At 33.9% G+C, this 21,446-nt stretch overlaps 1 protein-coding gene across 1 annotated transcript; it reads right to left on the bottom strand.

Annotated features, from left to right (window-relative positions):
* Window positions 1–3,100: 3,100 nt before the first annotated feature.
* LOC138318659 (sialin-like) lies at window positions 3,101–20,862 on the bottom strand. The gene is made up of 11 exons (XM_069261238.1): window positions 20,731–20,862; window positions 17,003–17,634; window positions 14,018–14,251; window positions 13,183–13,270; window positions 10,498–10,593; window positions 9,993–10,120; window positions 7,254–7,403; window positions 6,782–6,914; window positions 4,950–5,100; window positions 4,303–4,393; window positions 3,101–4,008 (listed from the first exon to the last, which is right to left on the bottom strand). The coding sequence occupies exons 1-11, from the start codon at window positions 20,747–20,749 to the stop codon at window positions 3,202–3,204; spliced, it is 2,529 nt and encodes an 842-aa protein (XP_069117339.1). The 5' UTR covers window positions 20,750–20,862; the 3' UTR covers window positions 3,101–3,201.
* Between the last annotated feature and the right edge of the window lie 584 nt (window positions 20,863–21,446).

Below are 21,446 nucleotides of genomic sequence, written 5' to 3'. Positions count from 1 at the left end.
TTTAGTTGTTAAAATCACTATCCTTTATGAGATCATTTATCATATAAATGCCTTTTAGGTACCAGCTCTGGAAGAAGACGAATTTACTATTTTTATTTGAATTTCATTGTTGTACCAAAGTGGAGATTTAAGAAAGTTTTCTTTTTGTGCTGTTTCATATTTTCAGAATTATTTAGCAATTTCCAGGCTTTGGAAACATCGATCCAACATTTATTTGTACAGTTTAAAACACATAAATTCACACATTCTTCTCTACATTGGTAAAACTTATTGAAATCAATATCTAGCTTCAATAAGGATGTCCATTTACCAGATGCACAAGTTAATTTCCTTATCGACCCTAATTTAACAGAGTTGATAAAACATAACAATTCAATCAGTTATATGATAGAATGTAATTTGGAAATGTATTTTTCTGAAGGATTCGGAAGTGTAATCAATATAAATATTAGTTAAGTTGTGAAATCAAGAGTGATTTTATAATATGAATCTTTCCTACTGGAGTCAGATTTCTTCTTTTCTATGAGGTTATTATTGCCTTAAGCTTCACAATTATCTTGTCAAAGATCATTTTTGGGATCATATCTAAATCAACAAAGAAATCTATATCCAAGACTGACTCGCTTAGTGATGTCTCTGAACCATCTTATATAATGCCAGTGTCATCTGCATATTGAACATTCAAAATAGGTATGTTATCAACTGGTAAATTTATGCCTGTAATAGCGAGATCTTCAGCACAAATTATAAATATATATGGCGAGATTGGATCACCTTGACGGCATCCTCTTTTGATGTCGATTTTCTTAGAGATTTTGCCGCCCTGATTAATTGAAGCATATGTATTGCAAAGAAAAACTTTTGTCCATTTCCAAAATTAAAATATCTTAAAACTTTATCAATAAAATCCCAAGAAACCGTATCGAAAGCTTTTTCAAAATCAATTAACATTAACATGCCAGGAATATCAGCATTATCTAAATATTTCATCATGTCATAAACTGTTCAAATAATTTCTCCTATATACCTTCCTGACAAAAAAACCAGTCTGGTCTTCGCTTATTAATCTATCTAAAACTATCGTTATTCTATTTATATATAATATTCAATAAAGTAATTGGTCTCCATTTTTCTAAAAATTGGCGCGGCTTAATTCCCTTAGGTATACATACAAGAACTCCATGTCTTTGTGTAACAGATAACTGACCAAGAGAAAAACCATAGTTTAAAGAGTAAACAATAAAGTTTCCAAGAATTTTCCATTTTTTTTAATCCTGTTTTAAACAATCCGACCCCGGACTCTTATTATTTTTCATACTATAGACATTATACAACTGGCATTGTCAGCTTTAACTGGAATACTACTTAATCAATATCAATATTTTAATATCACTTGAAAGAATTTCGTATCAAACAGTTGATAACAGATTAAACATTTGCATTTTGATTTATTCTCATAACTATTCGAGGATGAAGAAATTGGCAATGATATATTTCTAAGGGTCATGTTAGGCTTTGTTATAGTATTGCTCTGGTTAAAAGTAAATCAAAATTGATATTGGCTTAGATTATTTTATCCACCTCTCTGTAAGATAGAAACACATCGCTGTCAACAGCAACCTATGGAGTTATTGCCCTTTGCAATAATAATAAGAACTTGGGAACAAAGTAACAAAAGTTAATATTTAATGATCTTTACGAAACTTTGTATATAACCTAGAATTAGTAAGATTATGAAAGACGTCGAAAGTAAAAATTATCGACAGTTTTCGTTAAAGTTACAATAATAAACACGATTGGACCGTTTGAACATTACAACAAAAGTAAATATTTTCCGAGCTTTAAAAAAAAACTTGGTAGGCAGTCTCATATCTTCGAATAGTTTTAAAATAAACATGTCCAACAGTAATCTACAGAGTGATGTATAATTTGTTTGACATTATCAACATAATGACTTGATAAGTCAGTCATCGATGCTCAATGAGACTGTATCATGCCTTAATTATAGGGAACAATCAACTAAATGAAAAAAGACCTTCGAAATGGACATTGTGTATACAAGATTGAGCCCAGGATAGAACTTAACCCGGCCGCTGATTGGCTGGCTAATTATGAATTTGAAAAGTAAAAATACTTTCCGGCAGGTAATTATTCCTAGATAACTATGCTATGAATTTATTCATATGGTAACCTAGACTTTGATTATAGAACACAACAGCTAACTAATATCCCTTTGTTTTAATAATACATTACAAAACTTTAACAAACTTTAACATTGTTGTCTATAAACAATTATTTAGTTGGTTGTTCTCTATAATGGAAATGGCTTGTCAATAACTTATAAAAAAGTTTGATAAAACAGTCCTGATGACAACTTTGTATTATATGTCACGAGTAGGCCTATCGTATGCGTTCTGGGTAGTTTTTTTTTAACTTAAGAAATTAAAGAGGCATCCAAAACGAGAACAATCATTATTGCACAAAACCAAATCAAATTTTGGTTGCTAATTTTATGTTCTTAACCGTTCAATTCGATGACTTTAGAAAAATTTTGTAAACAGAATTAACCACCAAACAAAGCAATGCTATTCATATTTATTTCCAAAACATAAACAAACTACATATTTATTTCCAAAACATAAACAAACTACATGTTTTTAAATAGCACACTCTTACATAACATATGTAGGTCTTATTAATTTCGCAATATCACAATTGATTATATAAATAAAACAGCTTTTAATGTATGCGGGACTACCACTTTCAGAAACATGATCTTTGCTTGCAACATTATTCTATAAGTGTATATCTTATGTGAATATTTTGTACTGTACACGTATAGATTTTGGCGCAAGTGATTTAACTGTTTAGCGCCGTGATAAATTCCTGTATTCGTAAATAGAGACATAAAGAAAAATACAATTAGCATTACATTTTTTTTACAATTTTATTTCATTTCATAAAAACTTAAGCATGGTATTATAGAGCTAACTGTGAAAGGAATACAGATTCCTATTTCGACAGAAAAAAATCTATGTATCTATGCATAACCACATTTTAACGTCAAAAGCGCTTACATTATTATTAACCAACTAAGCGCTTACATATTATTACCACTAAATTAGGCATTAACTGTGACAATAAAGATCGTGATATAATTATTGAGTCAATAATGCCTACGATGCGTATAATGACGATCTGTTAGAGACGAGTGACTTCTAATGTAGCTTTGGATGACGTGTTTGTCTCCGACAAAGCGTTATTGCTACCCATAACAACAGTTAGATTTTTATAGTTTTTGCTGTGCATAGAATTACCAGCTTCTGTATTTGGATTGGAGACGTTTGATTGTAGATTGTTGTAAGTACTGCTCTCTAAAGACTCCTTTCTTGCATTAGAGTTGTCATCAGTTTCCTCAGCTTCTAAAGTTTCCTCGATGCCAACTGCCGGATTGCTGTTTTGTTCAGGCAGGATAGCGGCATCCGGATGAGTTACTTCATGTGCATCTTCAAACCCATAACTTACATAGGAGACAGTCGGACTTACTGGCGATGTAGAAATATTGACATGTTCAATTTGGTCAGAACTAGGATTGTTATCGGAACTAATAATTGGTAATGGTTGTTGCAAATGCTTATTTGTCGCTGAAATACCATTTATATGTGGGTCTGTTATGAAAGACAACTGCGATTTTTCTAAATTAGAATCAACACAATCATCATTATTATTCTTCTGTTCGTACATTGAGGAAGCTGGAGAGTCACTACCCATTGACATTTGGTTAGATTTTCTACGGTTACCACCCAACGTAAACCCGGAGGATTCTTTGCTAGAAGCGTTTGACTGTGAATCCACAGGTATCTGGGATATGTCTATGTCAACATTAAGATTTGGATCTTTTGCCCATTCTTGTTCTTCTCCTGATCCAAATACACAGAATACTATGGCACCAAACACTCCAAGACCTACACATATGAAGAACACAATCTGCCATTCCTCGCGCGTTCCCTGAAAGAGTTTAACAAAATATATACGATTTAAATTAAAATAGAGTCACAAATGTATTAATGTGTCAATGATCAAATGTAATGGTAAGAACGTGTTCTATGGCTTTAATTTAATATAAAACATATTCCAAATTCTCAAACAGAAGGCTTATTTCATCGTGATGTCGACCAGCACAATGTCTACAGAATCTAAAGTAAGTTGTTCCACAGTCCACACTGAAAGCTTATGGTAATTAAATATTTAGTGAATAAAGTGGATGATTATTTATAAGTGCAAACAGTATATAGAACTTACGTTGACAGTAATGGCCGCCGTGATAACAGGTGCCACCAGAGCAGCTAATGAAGCACACGTCAGAGTGATGCCGTTCACAACGCCTGCATAACTGTAATGATATTTCGTAAATTTTTTTCAAATAATTGTTGATTTTCTCGTTTACAAGATGATGTTTTTACGGTTTATGTCGTAATGTAAAAACAAATTGATTTGCAAAATATTGGAGACATATTGTGAATATCAAACACAACTATGTACTCAATTCGTTTTACGTTTTAACGTAAAGTTATAATGTGTATGTTGATACAGAATAGTCGATTAAAGTGGAATTAAACTGTACGTTTAAGATCATATTTTACAATGAAGTTAAGATCATATGACTAGTAAATTACATCAAAATTATCTAGAGTATTTAACTTTTAAAATAATAGTACTCTGTATAATGTAACCGTGTAGGGTGTGCTGATCCGTGTCTTTGATAGTATGATTCAGTGAGATAACACTATAAAAAAAGATTTAAACAACTATAAGGATATACAGAATAAATAAACCGCTGACATACAGGCATCTATACACATGCAACACGTTCCATGCAAGTAATAACGACTTTAATTGACCATACTTGTTCATAGGACTTTCAACCTCAAAAACTTAACCAAACTTACACCGGTGCTATGTCCAGATGATTGACACGAAACGCAGCGTTTGTTGTTGATTGTGTAGTCCAGTAACACACTAACAATACCACAGCTAATGTCCTTCTCTCCATAGTTATATAACTCAGGCCGATCAAGAAGGGGGCAGATCCAATCATACCTACGAACAAATTAGCGATGTAAATAGATAAGATATAAACCAATACCATCAAATGATAACGATGTTGAAATCCCATCCACGGGTTAAATAAATCAATTGTAAACAATGAAGAAAATGATGGATACTAGGAAAAGGACTGTATTCTTCAAAGGTGTTAGCGTCTGGTTTCATTTCTGGAAAGCTCGAAACATAAATATTTAAGATTGAATTATCATAATATTATGTAAAATATATATATAGGTGTCGGTGTTAGAAGTCAATATTTTAAATTGAAAATGTATTGGTAATTTATCATGTTTAGCTATGATGAAAAACATCAATTGGTCGACAATTCATGATATTGTTTGCAGCGCCAGTGGTTTGAGCTCTAAGGAAAGTGATGTTCAAATTTAACCGTAACGTCTGCATTAAAAGGACTTTGTACAGTTTGGGCACTTTTAGTCCCCTTTATCGATCAAGTTTTCAAACCTGTTATTTCGAGTATATCCATAATAGAAAAGGTACGATATAGTTATGTATCATTTCAGTTGAAGTTGCTAAGGTTACCATTCTATAAGCAAAACGTACCAAAATTGCGCTCTATAGATTCTTAGACAAAAATTATCAAACAAGAGGCCTAGAGGGCCTGTATCGCTTACCTGTTTTTTTTTAAAAATAATTATCACAAAGACTACAATTAGAAAAAAAAAAAGGTCCATTGATTTGCTTAATTTTGAATCCCAACCATTAACGATGCTATAAATACAATATTACTATGAGTGCTATTCAATACATAGTTTCAGAGAAAAAGTAAATTATATGAAAATAGTAGCTTAATTGATCCTTTTGGCCCGCACCTCATGCCTCGGGGAGTCAGCCCCATCTTGTGTACAATTTTGAATCCCCGCCCTATAAGAATGCTACCATTGCATGTTAACTGCTATCGCATGTTTAGTTTCAGAGAAGTCATTTATATAGAAATTAAACACTGTGTTGATTACGTTAAAGGTAATATGAACGAGATGGGATACAGACATGTTCAATGTATTCTGTATCCCAATGCTATCCACTATCCATTGCATTATGACCAGCCCCATTATTGGTACAATTGTGAATCTCCGCCTTAAATTGATGCTACCATTGCATTACTAGCTCTACCTAATGCTAAGTTTCAGAGAGAAGTCGTTTATCTGAAAAGAGCCAAAAAGACCCCGCTCCTCAGGCCCCAAGGGGGCCAGGAAGCCCCCGTCATTACTAATAATCTAAATCTCAACAACCTAGGAATGCCCCTTGTAATCATTAGTTCTAGAGAAGAAGTAAATAACGCAATAAACTTTTCGCTCACAGCCCCTTATGGCATAATTTCTCACCATTGAATGCTTCCTTTAAATTTCGTGCATTATTTCCAATAAGTCAATATATTTACCACAGGACACCACATCATAATAATACACAACATTGCTTCGTTTAATGTACAATTAGAATTTTAACAACAGGAACTGCTACACAATTAGAATTTTGTTATTACAATTAAATGAAGGATGTACGTAATATCTTAAATGCAATAATTCATTGCTGAATAAAAAAAATCAATGGATTTGAGGGCCAAACTGGGCCCAAACCATGTAAAGTCCGTTTTTTAAAGAAAACCATGCCATATCCGACTTTTAAGCTGAATTTTATATATCAAAACGTTATTTACCGACACTCTGTAGAACTTTTCTGGTTGTTCCAACCGAACACCATTTCTTTTCCGTACACTTATCCGCAAGAAAGCCAACAGACAACGCTCCAATAAATCTTCCAATGAAGGGCAGGGATGACAACAATCCGTTCTACCAATTCAAAATAATCTAATTAATGTATCAACTAAATCAAATGGCTGATAAAAAGTGCAATGTAATAAGATGTTGATCAATATCACTTATTTTATTCGTATCAAACTGATTTATTTCGAAAACATACATAATCGTAGTTTAATCCGAAATTCCTAAAGAAATATCATGAAATAAATGATTTCCTTCAAAGGGTATTGTAAGGACTGAAATGATGTTTCTTAAATTCTTGTTATTTTCGTTGTTCTAAGTGTATTTTGTAGTTTTACATTCATCGAATAAACACAGCAATTATAGCGACATTACATAAAAAACGAAGCCGTTGATTAATTTACTTACAGAAGTGGGGTCAAACTTGAGAACGTCTTCCATGTACAGCGGTAGAAATGTTCCTATCACAGTAAAGATGTACAGGTGGGTCATATGTGCGATTAGCAGAGCCCAAAATGGCGGCGAACGTATCAAGCGCAACCATGGCGGTGATGGCATCTGATAAAAATATCGGAAATATTTATCCAAGGTATCTGGTAAAAGTGAGCACTGCTACCATTTGCTTTAACTCACTTAGTTATTTTGTTAAATGATCATGTAAATGTCTACAATAACATATCTCTTTTATCCATTTTATTAGTTCCTTCATAACGATACATAGTATAATTAAGATATGAAAAAATATGAAAAATAAATAAATAAAATAAACCAATTTAAAAACTAATACCGTAAATCATTTTTGTCATAGTAAGTTATATTTAATTAATGGTCATGAAACGAATCCTTAAGGTAAAATGGACATCAGAGCAACAGTTCCTTACATAATTGTAGAAAACGGACAGTAGAAAACGGACAGCCGGACAACCTTATCACTATATGACTTTAATTAGATTTGCAGTGGTAACCAACGGCGTAGCCCAGGCTCATCATTTTATGTACAAATGTATATTCTATTCGAGAGGTATAATGCCATATCAATCAAATTAAAGGTTCCTAATTATTATATTGGGTATGAAGTTGATTTCAGATATCGACAATGTCATTTGATATGCAAGCTTCGTAAAATAATAGTGAAAACCTTAGGGTGCCACCCTGGGAAATTCGACGTCACAAAAGCAATATTGAATTATCGGCGTTTCTAAAATGGATTCACGTGAGCCGAAGTGTTAAATATTATAAGATTTTTTTATATGTGGATATGAAGGATAGGGATATTCTACCCGCGGGTCACAAAATGTAGTAAAACCCGAGGCTTGCCGAGGGTTTTGCAACATTTCCTGATCCCGAGGGGTTTTACTACATTTTATGATCCAGAGGGTAGAATATCTCTATCCTTCATATCCACTTATGAAAGAGTATTTTTCTTTCATACCTCGACGTTTAATTGCAATTTTACAACTAAAATATCCCACAATTTTGAAATTAATTCAAAGAATCCACGACTGGAACTCTATTTTCCATACGTGAAAAATTACGTGATATTTTCAACATAAATTCCGTTGTTTGCATCTTTTATATTAGAACCTGTCATATTTGTGAAAACAATGTTAAAATTTTACCGATGTTTTGACGCCGTGACGTCACGAGGCTTTATTGCATGGGCAGCCATGCAATACAGCCTCAGGCGACATGGTGTTTTGCCCTAGACCAGCCATTATTACACCGGTAGGCATGAAAGAATAACATTTAAAGAACTAGTATTAGCAAATGAGATCACTGAGACATTCACACAATATCCAATATAACAGGAGGAGTGTCAGTTTGGGCCATCTGGTGGCCATGGCCGATAAGTATTATTTTTTGTTTACAGATACCCGCGGGTTAGGACATCATGATATGACATATCATTAAGGTAAGATCAGAGTCCCTTGTGAGTTATTGGTGGGGGGGGGTTAAACAGGAGGGGCAATTTCCTGTTTCGTCCAGTTTTGTATGACCTAAATGATATTTTTGAATGATTTTTCAAGAATTATAATCCGTCTACTTGTGGATAACTTAGTGTCAAAAATAGGTCATAGTGACCTAATTTTGTTAAATGTCAATTATTCAAGAATTTATCATTTGGTGTCATGATATACCAGAAAATATGTTTTATACATTATATTCAATGGCATTGGGCAATATATTTGTATATTATAAATTTAGGCAAAAAATCTGGATGAGATGGGATTGGGAGGGGGAGCAAGGAGAGGGGGTGGAGGGGTAAGTGGTGTTTTTTTTAATCTTTAAAACACCATAAATGATTTTGCTTATGTGCATAGGGTCATAAACGTGCTCAAATACTTTGCTACAACATCTTGAAATGCAATAATGATTTTGTAAATGTTTTAAATGTGAATCGTATTATATATAATTAAATTCTCTCAAAAGTAAATAATTACAGAAAAACAATACTATTTGAGCCAGTTAATCTTAATTATGAACATAGTAATACAATTATTGGTGTTTTGAAATTTTAAAAGTTAAACAAGAGATCCCAGAGGGATTTGAGAGAGATCCCTTCAGTACTTTCGGAGAAATAGCGGTAACAAATTTAACTATCAAAATCCTGGTATCCATCTTGTTTACTGATCGCCCCAAAATGCATATGCACAATTCGGCCCTAAGGGAACCAACACATGAAATTTGAGAAAGATCCTTTCAGCCCTTTTCTGAGAAATAGCGGTAACAAGAAATAATAACGGACGGAAGGACGGAGCACGGAGCACGGACGAAAAGCGATTTGAATAGCCCACTATCTGATGATGGCTAAAAATATCCCCTGTGTTCCCCCTCCCCAATCCCATCTAGTCAACTATATTTTTTGCTCAAAATTGTAATATGCAAATATATTGTATATATAATATTCAATAATATCATTTGGTTCCAATAAAACTGCAAAAATTATGAAATTGTCCCTTCTAATTACCCCACCATAATTCACAAGGAACGCCGACCTGAGCTTAATAATATGTCATATCATGATGTCCTAACCCCCTAATTTATGTCAACAAAAAATATTCCTTATCGGTCATGGCCACCAGAGAGCATAAGTGGACACTCCTCGTCCTTTTGTCTACAATGTTTGTTCCTGGTAAAACAACTTACTTTTGCCGCACTGCTTCTTCGTTCCTTTAAGATGTAAGCTACCTCTCGTGCAGTTGCTCTAGGATGAACCTCTGGTGAATCGTAGACCACAAACAGCCATAGGAAGATGCTCAAGAAGTTCAATGAAGCTGCATCCATACAAATATTCACAATATATTAAACAATAAATAGATTTCTGCGAAATGTATTCTGTCCTGGTTGCTTTTCTTAGTTTAATCTGGCATTCACACGACTTTTCATCAGTGTTGGCAAAAAATAAAGGTTGTTTCTGATAGCATTTTACGGTGTTTAGTCAAGATAATAAATCTGGTTAGAATATTTTCAGTGAAATCATATAAAATTAAGAGTAAATTCGGTATCAAATATAGCTGCAGAAGTAGTCCAGTCTCAAAAAACGAATATCTGAGAGTTACGATATTAAATGAAATCAAAATATCCAGCATACTCACTAATATAAGAAAATGAAAGGTAAATAAAATCCTACTCCAATATCCAGCATACTTACTAAATATATAGAAGATGAATGGCCACCCGTTTTGTAAAGGTATTGAACAGATGAATCCAGATAACATAAAGGTGAGAATGTTTCCAATGCTTTGTCCTGATAATACAAAAGGGTATGTTAGAAAAAATTCAATTTTAAGCTTTGACGTTATTTTATTAAAACAGCCATTTAAAATTAAAAGATACGATAAACAAAATGATGCCCACTTACTGACGTTGAACCCTATATGTGAACGCCAAAAGTATAATACAATTACGAAAAGTATAAATAGTATATGATCAAAGACAAGTACTCTCCGGCGTCGAGAATCAAAACGTTTTCTCATTGGATGGTTCGTTTAAAAGATGGGCGGGACTAAATATGACTTGAAGGTGTTCGGATGTTACAATTTGGTGTTTGTGCCGAGGATGGACGGGACTTTCATATGTACACATGTATCAGCGAGGACCGATGATATGTCAACATAAACAATTATAATATTCTTAGATTAATCAAATTGTCGTTTGGGTTATTTTCTTTATTAATTAGTACCCGGCTTAGTTTTCATTATCGACAATATGAATTCGGGAAGGTCAGGAAACTTATGATTTATACGTAAAATCTACACTGCATGCAGTTCAAGTTTGGATATACACACACATGTAATGTACGACTCGTAGTACTGTACGTAAACGTAGACATCTTCATCTTATATATCTGGTTTAATATATGTATTATAAATCTAGAGAAATGATTTTTTGCAAATGGGGCTGTTTTTTTTAGTATATTTTGCCTATCAAAATAAAAGGTTACAATTTATTGCATGTATAGGCCTAAAAATCTAATTTTAAGTTGTACGCGAACGTTTGTGACACAAGGAAAATTAAGACGCATGGTTTGTTTGAATTTCAATACCTCTCCAGTTTGACCTGAATATAAATTTACTATCATAAATTAAAATAAAAATAAAAAATAATAATAAAAGATAAAATTAGGATTTCTGTGAAATACGAGATGAGTGTTATTGTAGACTGTAGTAAATTCGTGTTATGTTGTCTTCCGTGTGTGAAATACGAGATGCGTGTTTTTGTAGACTGTAGTAAATTCGTGTTATATTGTCTTCCGTGTGTGAAATACGAGATGCGTGTTTTTGTAGACTGTAAAATTCGTGTTATGTTGTCTTGCGTGTGTGAAATACGAGATGCGTGTTTTTTGTAGACTGTAGTATATTAGTGTTATGTTGTCTTCCGTGTGTGAAATACGAGATGCGTGTTTTTGTAGACTGTAGTATATTCGTGTTATGTTGTCTTGCGTGTGTGAAATACGAGATGCGTGTTTTTGTAGACTGTAGTATATTCGTGTTATGTTGTCTTCCGTGTGTGAAATACGAGATGCGTGTTTTTGTAGACTGTAGTATATTCGTGTTATGTTGTCTTCCGTGTGTGAAATACGAGATGCGTGTTTTTGTAGACTGTAGTATATTCGTGTTATATTGTCTTCCGTGTGTGAAATACGAGATGCGTGTTTTTGTAGACTGTAGTAAATTCGTGTTATGTTGTCTTGCGTGTGTGAAATACGAGATGCGTGTTTTTGTAGACTGTAGTATATTCGTGTTATGTTGTCTTCCGTGTGTGAAATACGAGATGCGTGTTTTTGTAGACTGTAGTATATTCGTGTTATATTGTCTTCCGTGTGTGAAATACGAGATGCGTGTTTTTGTAGACTGTAGTAAATTCGTGTTATGTGGTCTTGCGTGTGTGAAATACGAGATGCGTGTTTTTGTAGACTGTAATATATTCGTGTTATGTTGTCTTCCGTGTGTGAAATACGAGATGCGTGTTTTTGTAGACTGTAGTATATTAGTGTTATGTTGTCTTCCGTGTTTGAAATACGAGATGCGTGTTTTTGTAGACTGTAGTATATTCGTGTTATATTGTCTTCCGTGTTTGAAATACGAGATGCGTGTTTTTGTAGACTGTAGTAAATTCGTGTTATGTTGTCTTCGTGTTGAAATACGAGATGTGTTTTTGTAGACTGTAGTATATTCGTGTTATTTGTCTTCGTAATACGAGATGGTGTTTTTGTAGACTGTATATATATTCGTGTTATTTGTCTTCCGTGTTGAAATACGAGATGCGTGTTTTTGTAGACTGTAGTATATTCGTGTTATGTTGTCTTCCGTGTGTGAAATACGAGATGCGTGTTTTTGTAGACTGTAGTATATTCGTGTTATGTTGTCTTCCGTGTTTGAAATACGAGATGCGTGTTTTTGTAGACTGTAGTATATTCGTGTTATGTTGTCTTCCGTGTTGAAATACGAGATGCGTGTTTTTGTAGACTGTATATATTCGTGTTATGTTGTCTTCGTGTGTGAAATACGAGATGTGTGTTTTGTGACTGTAGTATATTCGTGTTATGTTGTCTTCCGTGTTGAAATACGAGATGTGTTTTGTTGACTGTAATATATTCTGTACGTGTGTGAAATACTGTGTGAAAACGAGATGCGTGTTTTTGTAGACTGTAGTAAATTCGTGTTATGTTGTCTCGCGTGTGTGAAATACGAGATGTCTGTTTTGTAGACTGTAGTATAATATAATAATCGTATTATGTCTTCTTGCATGTTTTTATCTGAATGTAATTTTTGTATTTCTATCGGAATTTCAATTTTTTTTTGTCATTCTGAATAGTTCAGTTTTATATCCCTACCTGAGTTGACGATTGATAACATTCGGGAACGTTCAGATCGTGGGGCCCACTTTGATAATAGTTGGACAGTTGATGGCATCAGTCCACCCTGTAACACAATAAAGAAATTAAGATAAATCTATAGAAATAATGTAAAGGGCTACGACTTTAATTGGTTTGTTCTAATATTGTAAATACAGGAAAAACATTTCCAAAGTCATTCCATCCTATTGTTGTGAGGATACTGGGCAGGTTGGTGTTCCAAGGAGTTGGGTTTCACCTCTCGGGAGTCAACTCGCCATAAGGTGATGGTATGAAGACCGTGACCATTAACGATTAGTTTACACCTGGTCATGCTAGTATACGAACCCATACTCGCGTGTGACCGTAGGCAACTGCCCATATCGGCACTCTATGCACATTAAGCATATTCACCACACGCTATTATTACGCTAATCCGCCTGTTGACTTTGTCCAAGTAATATTTTACATGTCACTAAAGTAATGTATTGATTGTACCGGAAAGGACGCTAAGACAGAAAAACTGATGTGATGCCAGAACACAATGGCGTGACGTCAGGATTCGAGGACGGCTGTATAGGTGGATAATGATGTATCTTTGCAGCACACCCCAATATGAATTTCTATGAAATTTAGATTAATGTAGTTGTATAATATAATCTATCTAAAAGTTCATTCCAAATGAGATTTTAACACTCGTATCGACATTTTAAGGTTTCTTGGCCAAGGTTTGCAGACAAAATTTTCAGACTCGTTTCATACAATTTCATATGAAATGAGCACCTTATAAGATCTTATATATCTGTCAATTGAAAAATGATCATATCATGCTTACCGATGCCAAGCCTACTACAGCTCGGGCGATCATAACATAGATTGGATTCAGGAAGGCGATGAAAGGAATCACTATCGAGGCTCCACACATGACGATCACTTGAATGAAGATGGTATATTTCCCGCTAAATCTTCCCGCTAAAAATCCTCCAATAAGCGGCGTGATAGGAAAAGTGTAGTAATAGGATGACAATACAAGTCCTTGAGTTTCCGGGTTCCACCGGACCATGTATTTCTGTCGAGGAGGAAAGAAGGAAAAAATAAACATGCTCCGTGTTATGTCAAACCAGTTGCTTGTAGTAACATGTTAAAAAACATTGCGACCGTAAATACACGTATTAAAATTACTATACCTCATCTTGTCTTTTCTTTTAATGCCGGAATAGCAAATAATGCAAAAATCTACTCAATATTTGACTTAAACCGAAATCCATCTTAAACAGAACAATTCAGCAATTCAGAAGAAAGATTTTAAACGTATCAAATTACAAAAGAAAAATAGTCATTTAATTATATATTATTCAAAGTCAGTATATATACATGTATATAGCAAATACTTTATAAAGAAAAACTTAAAATTACGAATCGGTTTGCTATCAGTTTGACATGTCAGTACACATTTTTGCTTCATATTGATACTTGAGAATTGGGCATACAATCAAGTAATACCGGTTTTATTTAGTAAATATTATCCAAACCAACGAAAGGTTACTCTGTAGCAGAAATGGACATGAATGTCGGGGACTATGCCGCAATATCAGTCAAGTCTATGCTCGATCCCTAAATATAGTTTTTAACATAGTTACCAATCAATGATTACTGTAAAAATAATTAACGATTACACTATTGATAAGTAAGGGTTTTACAAATAAAATAGTTTGCGTTACATTCTATAAGAAGCAATCCTATCAAAAGCCAGGGTCATTCAAGGACGGCCTCCCTTGTATGTGCTAGTGTGTGTGTGAATTGTGCGATACGTGTTTTGGGAGACTGGCATATTCTTGTTGTGTCTTCTTCTATAATGGAATTGTTGCCCCTTTTCATAGTGCTTTATATGCCGCCTAAGACAATATGCAACACATTACACTAGATCACATAATAATGACAACGGGCGAACCAGTCGTCCCACTCCCGTTACACTGAACGCTAAGCAGGAGCAGAAACTACCACTTTTATAGACTATGGTGACTGTGTCGACCAGGGAACAGGACCCAGAGACTGGTGTATGTTACTGTAGTGTCTCCGTGTAAAAGGGGACATCTTGTCCATTTTGTAGTTATATCTGACCATAGTGGGGTGTGTTGCTTGGTGTCTACAGCGGCATGCTTCAGTGGTATAGCACTATAAAAAGGCCAACATTTCCACTATAAAAGAAGACACAACATAAATATACCAGTCTCCAAAACACACATTTCGCTCAACATACATGCTGTTAATAGGACGTTAATCAATCAAATACACAAACAAACTGACCATAGTGGATGGTGGTATATGTAGTGTATTCCACCTAAACACACATTATTACTACAATGGGAAAGTCAGTCTGCCGCCACTCTCTTTATGCTCAACGTGGAGCAAACTGTTTCATTAGTAATGTAGGTATCTGACCGAGGAAGTGAAGCCAGATGTTATGATATATGGTTCTAGATAGGTGAAACTTGGAAGTTCACCTGACGTAAACATCCTAGTTAGCATACACAGAACAGAAGGTATTGTTTGGTGCAACCTAGGCAATTACATTGTACGTATATTGACTGATGGTCAGAGACACGTAAATCGGTTTTTCCTGCGATTGGGGACAAAGTGATAATCTGTTGACATTACAATGACCGAAAAACACCACCATCCTTTGCATGTTGGGATATTGTATTCGGTATGCTTATCTATATGTGACGTTGTTCACGTCGATGATTATTAATTCATTTATCACTTAAATGCGTTCATTGAATTTGCTGTTGAAAAAAAATAAAAGAATTTTGCAGCAAAGAAAAACACAATAGTATTTATAACGCAAAAGTATACATAATTGAAGAACAGTCGAAAATATTGATAAAACAAAATTGATACATTCCGTAATCTGAATTAACCCATGGTTTTGTTGTCGTCAAAAAGAACCTCTGTAAATTCACACGAGTTGTAATTTTATGAAAGATGATTAATTCATGAAATATTCTCAATTTGAATCCCCCATCCAATAGTGATGTTACCAATTAGATATGGAGGACATCTCCATAGCTCATTTTAGAGGAGACAGATCCATTTACATGAAGATGGCTACTTTTGAAACCACCCTTCACACCCCACCTGGTTATATTATACTGATAACGGAAAAACAATCCTGTCCTACCACTCACTACCTTTATACTGAGCGCTTAGCAGGAGCAGAAGCTGCGAGTTATATTATCGTGCGTCTCAACGAGGGACCGGAACCAAAGCCTTCCTCATAGGGACGAAGTTCTTGAACCCGAGTTCAGAAGTAAGGCAGTGACATAGGATACGTTAGGAAGAAGAAAAATGATATGATCCTTTATTTTGTCTCTATAAAGATCAGATTAAAGGGGCAAAATACATATTCTTACGCTCTACATACAGGGTCATAGTCAAACATTACTAACATAGACCCTATCTGGCCCCAATCATCAGGTCCCTTGGGTCAGACTAACCATTTGTAAAATTTTGAACCCCCGCCAATACGGATGTATTGGTACAATATGAATGCAATCCAAAACATGGCTTTAGAGAAGTTGTTAATATGAAAATTACATAATGACCCTTTTTGGCCTCGCTCCTCAGATTTCATTTGATTCAGCCTGATTTATATAATTTTGAGTCCACACCCTGTAAAAACTCTTTCAGTCCAATTTGGCAGATTCTAACCAGTGGTTATAAAGAAGTCGATTGGTAACGGACGGACGAAATACGTTACCGACCAAATGAATTAACAAAACAATTTTCCGACGATAAAAGGAGAAAAAAAGCCACTTACGTCTATAACAGGAGAAGATGAGAAGAAGGAATCATTTTGCTGGCTGACATTTGTGAGAGGTTCGAAGGTCTGTCCACCCATACAAACGATGGCCATACTCATACACTGCCGAATGGTGATAGTCAGAGATGCTATCAGACAGCACATCAGCGCTACCTGCCATCTTAGGGACGTAATCTTCTCGCAAAATCCTTTCTCCCCCCCAGGAACACTATCCGTTCGTTTATAAATTGACACTTTAGTTTCACCAGAAAATGAAACTTTAGAAGGAGCTCGACTTCTTTGCATCACTGGTGTTGAAGCGGTACTGTCCGGGTTGATTTTGTAGGGTGGTGCTAAAATATTTGTATTGCCTTTTGACAAATTGTCTTGACTATTGGACAGAGAGGAAATTCCTGTATCCTTTTTTGGTCCCAGGGATATATCATTGAAATCGTCTGGCACAAATCCGGGATTATAGGTTCCATTTGAAGCAGCATTTCCCCCTCCTTCATTTTCATTCGGTTGGTCGGGTATCCCTTGAAGAACGACTCCATTTTGTAAAACGGACATTTCTAAGTCGGGAAGTTTGGAAGAAATGCTCAGATTTGATGACCTTTCCGTGTTCGTGTAATGAACATCACTAGCTGATTCTAGACAAACGAAACGCATATTTTTAATCATGCAGTCTTTTATATATTCCCCCCAACTGTTTCAAAAAAGGAAAAAAGAATGTTTGAACTAACGTTGAATCTATTTATTAGTTTCACAATATCTGTTCTTCAAACGCCACATTACAAAATGTATGCACGCGTAAGGGAAAAAGGAGCGCAAACTTTTGAAATGACTTAGAGATACCTACGGCATCGACAGTAGTTAAAAGGTAAAACTATAGAAAATAAAGTAAATAAATATAAATATAAAATAATATGACGGAGTCTACGGATAGGAAACGGTTAACCTTGCTTTAAAAGCCTTTCTGTCTTTTGAATATTGTTATAATCATATATACAAGACATAAATGACAAGTACTCGGTATGTCAGCATGGGTCACAATGTATTCAAAATATAAAATTAAAGTTCCATCTCAGATAAGTGTGGGGCATATTTTATTTCCTCTAACTTTCTTGATATCTCCAAGTCATGTTTTTGAATGCGCATAATAACTTGTCACACATGTCTTTACCAAAATAAATAAGTGAACTTTCAAAATATTGTCTTTAATAATATAAACAATTAAGAAATTGCTCTTGAAATTATCAATATTCCATATGAAATAAAAAAAAAAAAACAATAACCTTTTAGGACCTAAATTGTATAGTTTGAGATCTACGTCATATATATGTGGACTAGGAATCATAGTTGATATTTTCACAACACAATTCATTAGTAAACCTCACAATAACATTCGAATAGATCAGTCATATAATTGTTTCTAAATTACCAATACGACAGATTTGAAGAGACTTAACTGATTTTTTTTAGTAAAACTTCCTATATAGAGCTTTTGATAATTAATATTTAACTCCTAAAATAATTTATTCCCATCGATAACATTAGTTTTCATGACAGGTTATGCTGTTTCGATCTCCTCCCCAATCCATAGAGCACATGACCTGTATCAAAATTTGTTTTGAGAGCAAAATACTCTCCATAGATGTCGATCAGATATACTGTCTTTGCTAATCGTAAATGTATAGTAACATGTGTACTGACTGATGAAATATTCAGGATTATTCAAACTTATACCTTTTACATTAGATGCGAATTGCAATGTTGCATTTAGTAATTTAATACAAATAATCAACAGATACGGACACAAAAGGTCACCCTGGCATAGGCAGAAATGTTCTTTAATCAATAAATGGCCACTTATGAATCAAAGACCTTTTCAAAATCGTAAATAAAATATCGGATTGATTACTTTCTGTTCTTTTTTCATATTGCCACTAATTATCCTCATATATGCTACCACTTTTGCATGGAAATGAATCTTTACAGAAAGACTAAGATAGGGCCATTTAATTTATATTATTTATCCTATGGATGTCCCATTAATTACTTTTCAAAACTTTTTTAAATTTCTCAAATTGTAGTGGGTTACTCACAGTATTACTTTGGTTATCTGTGATAAACGGGTTATTATAAACAAAGAACGATATCAGGTAATTAAACTGTGTTCTTTTTTGCATTATGAAATTGAGTAAAATGGCGGTTGTTTAAGTATATAATGTAAATTGCTTATTTCTTCTCCATTGTCATCTATTAGCTTTGGATTTCTCAAATTAAATTGTGTTTTTCACGTTTGTTGGAATATTCACATACTTTTTCACATTAGGACATAGTACCTATGGCTTAGTGATATTTTTTTCCTTTCTTTTCCCTTGATATTTTAATTTGGCCTTTGCTTTAGAAACATCGTTCAGTAATAGCACATTAGTGGTTTCTTAGGTTTACATATTCCGTATCCATGAGACGACTATCATACCATATCCCTTTCCCATGGTATTGTTTAATTCCAATTTTATAGGAATAGGCGAGTGATCAGATTTGCAAGTTCATATCTGCAGTAACAGCCTTGTTCTGGCAATCAGAATATACCAGAAACTAATCTCACATACTTTTCCTTCTATACGGACCAAACATCATTTATTATTTCCACAATCAAAAATAAATTATATTTATACAAGTTACGTTCTATGTTTTATATGTTAGATTCCATATAACCCAGAGTTAGTTTTAGAATTGTATATTCATATTTAACATTATAAATATACAACTCTTTTTATTCATCTTTTACGTTGTAGTTAAAAGGATATATTGAACAATAAGAAGCGCATTCCATGCTACCTCCCAAATGACTTTAGAATCAAATGAAGGGACACCATCGATAAGCAACATATTGACATTAAGATGACCAACAGAATTTAAGGATTGTATTACATCAACATTCTGACTGTTGAGAAAATTTTGAATAGAATCAATACATTCAACCAAGAATGCCCTAGTTCTTGTGGTTCGAATATAATATTCAAATGTATGTAATGTAAAATATGCAGTACATTCTATGTAAAGACGTTAATTAATCAAACAAACAAACAAAAAGATATACGCGTGTGACACCAGTGTTTTAAATAGACTACGACAAGATGTTACACTCCAAATTTGCTACATAAACTGCAGCTCCATTTAATGATGCTATGACCCATAGGATTGTCCTCAATAACCTATTTTCTAATATGTATTGATGAGTATAACCCGTCTAAAAAATTAACTTAAAAGTTGAAATGTATTAAGTTTATACTTATTCACTGCTAATGTGGGTAGGTTTGTCCTGTCGGAAAGTAATTAAATGTTGTTTTCTTCCCGTGGAGTAAGTTTTATAACATAGTAAAAAAATGAAATATTAAAAATGTGTTCAGGCTAGAAAATTATGTTCGCCTTTTCAAACTTTCGTCTGATCAATATTCGATTGATTTTAAAACTTTCGAGATTTTTTTTAAAGTGTTAGCATCGACCAGGTCAAAGTGTAGTATGTAGGCGTCATTCTGTTGCCATTTTGTGTTAACTATGTGTAACAGCCTTCGACAAAGATCTAAGTAACATATATATATATCTATATTTATTTTTTCTCATTGCTCAGTGTTTCCCAATAAAAATCCTGCCAAATGCATTACATGCCATGTAAATATTTGGTTCATAAGTGATAATAATCGATTTATAACAAACACATGATGATATGAACCTACCTGGTTGTAAGGATCCCATGGCTTCACACGCAGACTAACCTAAAGCCTTTTGATTTCATATCAGCACTCAATTTAATATATATCCATTCACCAATCTTATGAAATAATCGAATTTCACAATAAAGGGTGAACATATAGGATACTGTATGGTTTTGCATAATGAGATGCTTCAGCGTTAAGGAATTTTCCTTCATTAATAAGCTAGCTTATTTGCATCCTACAAATACTGCTAGCTTACACGTGAGTATACATATATAACACACTTTTAAAGTCTGTTTCAGTATCGTATTGATCAACATGTTTAAATTTTCAGATTTGCATTACATGGGCGCGCCATACATGTAGGTAGATAGTCAGATTGGTAAAATACGCCCTTCACCCGCTTTTTTTCTTACAAACTTATGAAACTTTTTGTGCGATTGCATTGTGATTATAAAATGAAAGTATACATGTAACATAAATTGACCTTCCAATTCACGAAGAAAAACGCACAAATATGCGTATTAAGTCCAGGTTAGATTGTTCCATGCATGGAAATATGATGCCTTTTCATATTTTGACACGTTTGTTGAATTTTAGTTTTTAATCTAATTTTGAACGTCTGTAACACATGTCATGCCGTAGAAACGCATTTAAGATATTAAGTCGTCTAATTATGTATCGGTATTTGGAACATATTTTTTTAATCAGTTAAGACTTCGTATAGAAGAAATCAA

This window comes from Argopecten irradians, chromosome 1 (assembly GCF_041381155.1).
Source record: "Argopecten irradians isolate NY chromosome 1, Ai_NY, whole genome shotgun sequence".
Lineage (NCBI taxonomy): Eukaryota > Metazoa > Mollusca > Bivalvia > Pectinida > Pectinidae > Argopecten > Argopecten irradians.
This window is presented reverse-complemented; position numbering and strand designations above follow the sequence as displayed.